The 4,660-nt window shown below is 52.7% G+C and overlaps 1 protein-coding gene across 1 annotated transcript; it reads left to right on the top strand.

Moving 5' to 3' along the window:
* The first annotated feature begins 275 nt into the window (after nt 1-275).
* Nucleotides 276-3,367, top strand: LOC131581559 (RING finger protein 223). The gene has a single exon (XM_058844003.1). It carries the CDS (start codon nt 337-339, stop codon nt 1,177-1,179), a length of 843 nt encoding a protein of 280 aa, XP_058699986.1. The 5' UTR covers nt 276-336; the 3' UTR covers nt 1,180-3,367.
* The last annotated feature ends 1,293 nt before the right edge of the window (nt 3,368-4,660 follow it).

Raw genomic sequence — 4,660 nt, 5'->3', positions numbered from 1 at the left:
TTCTGCTCCGCACCGCTCGGCACCGCGGCGGCCAGGGGAGAGGCCCCGCAGCCGCCGCCGCTCCCGGGGGCGGGCGGCGCCGATCCCGCCCCCCGCCCGCGGCAGCCGCCAGCAGCCCCCGGCAGCCGCCAGCGCGGCGGGCGACGCAGGCGGGCGGGCGGCCGGCGGCCCTCCCTCCATCCCCCGCCCTCCCCGCCGGGCCCCGCCGCAGCCCCCGGGCGCGGCCAGGAGGCGGCGGGGTCGCGGCTGCCCCGGCTCCCGCCCGCCTGCCAGGCGCGGGGCGGCCCGGCACTCCCCGCCTTTCCGCGGCTCTCCGTCCCCCTCCGGCGAGATGTTATGGCCGAGCCGGCGCAGACGGGCGGCGTAGGGCAGGGCGGGCGGCGGGAGGATGAGGCGGCGGTGGCGGCGGCGCCGGCGGCCGCCGCCGCCCCCAGCTCGGAGGACTACGAGTGCAAGATCTGCTACAACTACTTCGACCTGGAGCGGCGGGCGCCCAAGCTGCTGGAGTGCCTGCACACCTTCTGCCAGGAGTGCCTGAGCCAGCTGCACCTGCGCGCCGCGCAGCATCCCCCCGCCGCCGGCGCCGAGCCGGGCCCGGGGCGCTCGCCCGGCGGCTCCCTGGCCTGCCCGCTCTGCCGCCACCGCACGGCGCTGCCCGACCACCGCGTCCACGGCCTCCCGGTCAACACCAAGCTGGCCGCCGCCTGCCCGCCGCAGCTGCGGGCCCGCGACCCGGTGCCGCAGGACCGCCTGCCGCCGCTGCCGCCCCGCCGCCCGCCCCGCGCCCGGGAGGCGGCGGCCGCGCTCGCCCCGCCGGCCCCCGCCCCCGCCGGGCCGCGCTCCTCGGGCGGCGGCTACGAGAGCTGCCAGAGTTGCAAGCGGGCGGCGCTGAGCGCCGGCTGCGTGTGCGTCGTCGTCTCCTTCCTCTCCATGGTGGTGCTGCTCTTCACCGGCCTCATCTTCGTCAACCAGTACGGCGGGGACGCCGCGCCCGGCGCCGCGGCATCGCCGTCGCCGGTGGGGCCCATCTGCCTGTCGGTCGCCAGCATCCTCGCCCTCTTCTCCGTGGTCGTCACATGGCTCATCTGCTGGCTCAAGTACCGGCCCGAGGCGGCCACCGGCGGGGCCACGGCCAACGGCACCGCGCGGGGCCGGGCCGCCCGCAGGAGCGACACGTAGCCCCGGCCGAGCGGGACCGGACCGGACCGGACCGGGCCGGGCCGGGCCGAGCGCGGCCGCTGCTCCGGGAGCCCCGGGCCGGGGGCTGGCGGCGGCGGGGGAGCGCACGGGCGGGGCGGTGACAGGTGGCAGCCCTGCCGCGGCCCATGGCACGGTGGAGGCGATGGGGATGGGCTGCAGGGTGACCCGGAGAGGGGTCACGGAGGGTCCGGCCGCTCAGGAGGGAGGACAGGGCGCGCCTTGCCGGCAGAGATGGCTGGAAGGGCCTCCCTGGGGAGCTGGAGCTTGGGATGTGCGCGGTCCCCGCCTCTGCGGGAGCGCAGCCCGGGCGCTGAGCTCCTGATGCAGAAGGACACAATCGCGATTAAAGAAAACTGGCTTACTGTTGCCCCCACCTGGAAGATAATTGGAGAGGTTCACTGTGGTTAGGAGCAGAACAGGAACGCGATGTTAAATGCGCTTTGTTTTTTCCCTTTTATGACGTTAACAAGTTAACATATAGAAGAAGCTGTAAAAAAGTGTATTATCTTAAAAGAGACTCGGCCAAAGTTTCCTACGGTGTACTGAGTATGGTTTCATTATAATTTTATTAGAAGGCTGTTAAGCCCTCTGATGGTTGCTTAAAAGAAGCTGTATTATTTAATTCTTTGAAATTCTAATTTAATGTGGGAGACTAAAACACTACACTGAACACTTAAAAAAATTCTGGAAGATTATTTCATTAATGGAGCTCTAAAATAGAGCTAAGATACTCCTGTCATAGGGATTAATATTTCACTGGCCACTGATTTCAATTTTTATGCGTTGAGAGGAGCCCACATTAAAGTATGGACTTTCAGCATCACTGTAAAAGTGGAATGCACTAGTGTAATTTGTGATTGAAAATTCGGTCGAGGTAGCTGTAGTAAGACGGTGGTTTTCCCTCTTGGTAAGTTTATCTTCTGTGTTGGGAGTTTCTGTAACAGACAGTAGAAAACGGTTTTGCTCTGTGAGGTTGGGACATCAAAGGTGTCTTTGAAATGTGACGAGATGTTGGTGATATGAATGGAAAAACATTGCCATCCAGCTGGTTTTGTAGTATATTAAGGAGAGCGCTCTATATAGATACTGTTCTATGTTGCAGGATAATTCATTTGGTGCCTGAATTTTTTAAACTTAATTAGTTGTTATAATCTATTCTATCGGGAATAAGATAATGCTGCTTATTCCGTGTTTCTACACAGTACTGTAATGGAATGAGGTAATTATTTTCGTGCTTAACAATTCAAGAATTTTAAAAGTGATCTTTTAGTATGTGTATTTTGCAAGCTGTCTGCATGATAATTCTGACAAGTATCCTCTTAATAGACCTTTACTTGACCACTTCTGTTTATCACAAGTGCAAAGAAATTGACTGTAGAAATGTAAAGACAGCAGGTGAAGATGTGTGATGTGTTTTATGACTGCACAAGTGATGTGTGCTGCGCAATGTCTTGATTATCACAAATGTGTGAAAAACAACCCCCTGACACCCAAGAAACCCCACAAACCAAGCGGTGTTTGTATAGACTCTGATGATGGACGCAGTTTGTGGAAACAGTAGATGATTTTTGTGTCACTTATGTCTATTGCAAAAGATCCGCACCAGCCTTTTGAAGTTGTATATCACAATATAAAGGCCCTGAGGAGATAAATTACTGGGATCAACTGTGGCTCTGACCGAGATTTGTGTATTTAGACCAGTGTTTTCCAACTTGGAGTTGCTCGTTAGCTGTCTAAAAGGTTATGCCTCCTAAAATCAGGCCTGACCATTAGCCCCTGTTGACTTCAGCAGTAGTTGTAGATGTTCTGCACCAAAGAAAATCACAAGACTTTTATTTAAGCATCTAAATGAGAATTTAGGTGTTTGACTTCAGGTACAAATATTTGAAAATTTGGGCCTTAACCTCTGTGTTCTTCAGTTAATGCATCTGTAAAGTTTGATAATAGCCTTGACCTACCTCACAGGCAAGATGTGAGGCTTTATTTATTAATGTTTTTAAGCAATTGGAGATCCTTGAAGAGGAGGTGCTATAGAAGTGAAAGTATTATTGTAAATGATACTGTAGTAGGAATAAATATATGTAAATTAATGGACATAAACAGCAGCAATGTTTTCTAAGAAAAATAAATATATAAAATATGTACATGTGTACATCATATACACCAATAGAGGATTTACCTTTTTGTGCTTCTCCTGCAAATGCAGTGTGTGTATCTGCATTTCTGTCCAGCCAGGTAAGCTCCAGCACTTTGCAGTTCAGGTGAGCCCAGGCAGCCGTCGCTGCTCCACCTCTGTCTCGTAGACATCCAGAGGCAGCTCTGAGTGCTCGTGGAGCTCAGCTGGAGCTCCCTGCACAGTTCTTTTCTTTCCTGTGCCTCAGTCCTGCGGGCTTTGGCTTCAGGGAGCTGCTGAGCTGTGCCAGGGGTGCTGCCAGCGCTCGGGGCACAGCAGTGAGCTCCCTCCCACGTGGGAATGTGTGCAGGAGCTGCTGGCCCACGGGAGCTGTTACAGAGCTGAAATACTGATTACAGTAAGAAGTGTATACTCCATCCTTTTCTTTACTTTCCACGTCACAGTTTTATTCTTGCCTTTTCTCTGTAAACAGTATTTGCCATTTTGACTAAACCAATGGTTTCAACTGGGATCCATGGACTACTAAAAGAGCTGCACAAGGTAAGTAAGAAAAGCAAATTGATCATCAGAAACTTAAATCTGTTGTGTGAGGGTCGACTTTAAAGCATTTAGAGGTTGGCACGTTACAAAAAGTTGAAGATCACAGGCCTAAACAGGATTTTCAGGCTTATTCACATTGAACGATCATATTACATATCAGGTTCTTAACCATATATTTGAAAATATATCAGAGCCAAATTAAAATGGACAGTCTGATCTTATGCCAAATCCTTCTCTCTGCTTACACAAATTTTGGGAAACTCCGCTGGTTTCAGGAGCGTTAGTCTGGATCCACATCACAGTACCAGTCAGAAAAAAATCATGCATTGTATACATCTCTGGCTACTGTAGAATCCCAGTATTATATTTGTGTTTTGGGTTCCTTTGAGTGTATAGATTGCTTGTCCAAAGCCAAACCTTGCTCAAGTTTCAGTAAAAAAAAGTTAAGTAAAAATACAGAAAGATAAAATCTGTGTGGCTGGTGGTGTTTTGTTATTGTAGCTATTTCAGTCACAACACTTGTGTGTTCTGGTTGTTTAAAACCACACAGAGATATGCAGCAGAAGGGGTGTGCATCAGTCACACAATCCACACATCTTGCAGAAGAAGTGTCACTTTGGGGCACTCTGTGGGAAAACAGGGAAGACAGGATAATCCACAACACTGTGGGGGAAATACAAGCTGCTGGCTGGGTTTTTTCCTTGCCCTCAGTTTTTTGGTATTTTTTTCTTTTTTCTGCTGTGCAATATTTTCCTGTGTTACCCAGTCTGGGGCACAAGGAATGGA

The sequence above is a fragment of the Poecile atricapillus genome, chromosome 8, assembly GCF_030490865.1.
Source record: "Poecile atricapillus isolate bPoeAtr1 chromosome 8, bPoeAtr1.hap1, whole genome shotgun sequence".
NCBI classification, from domain to species: domain Eukaryota; kingdom Metazoa; phylum Chordata; class Aves; order Passeriformes; family Paridae; genus Poecile; species Poecile atricapillus.
Note: the sequence above shows the minus strand (reverse complement) of the source record. Positions and strands in the feature narration are given on the sequence as shown.

Coding starts and splice junctions, on each gene's coding strand:
- LOC131581559 (XM_058844003.1), top strand. CDS start 337: ATGGCCGAGCCGGCGCAGACGGGCGGCGTAGGGCAGGGCGGGCGGCGG.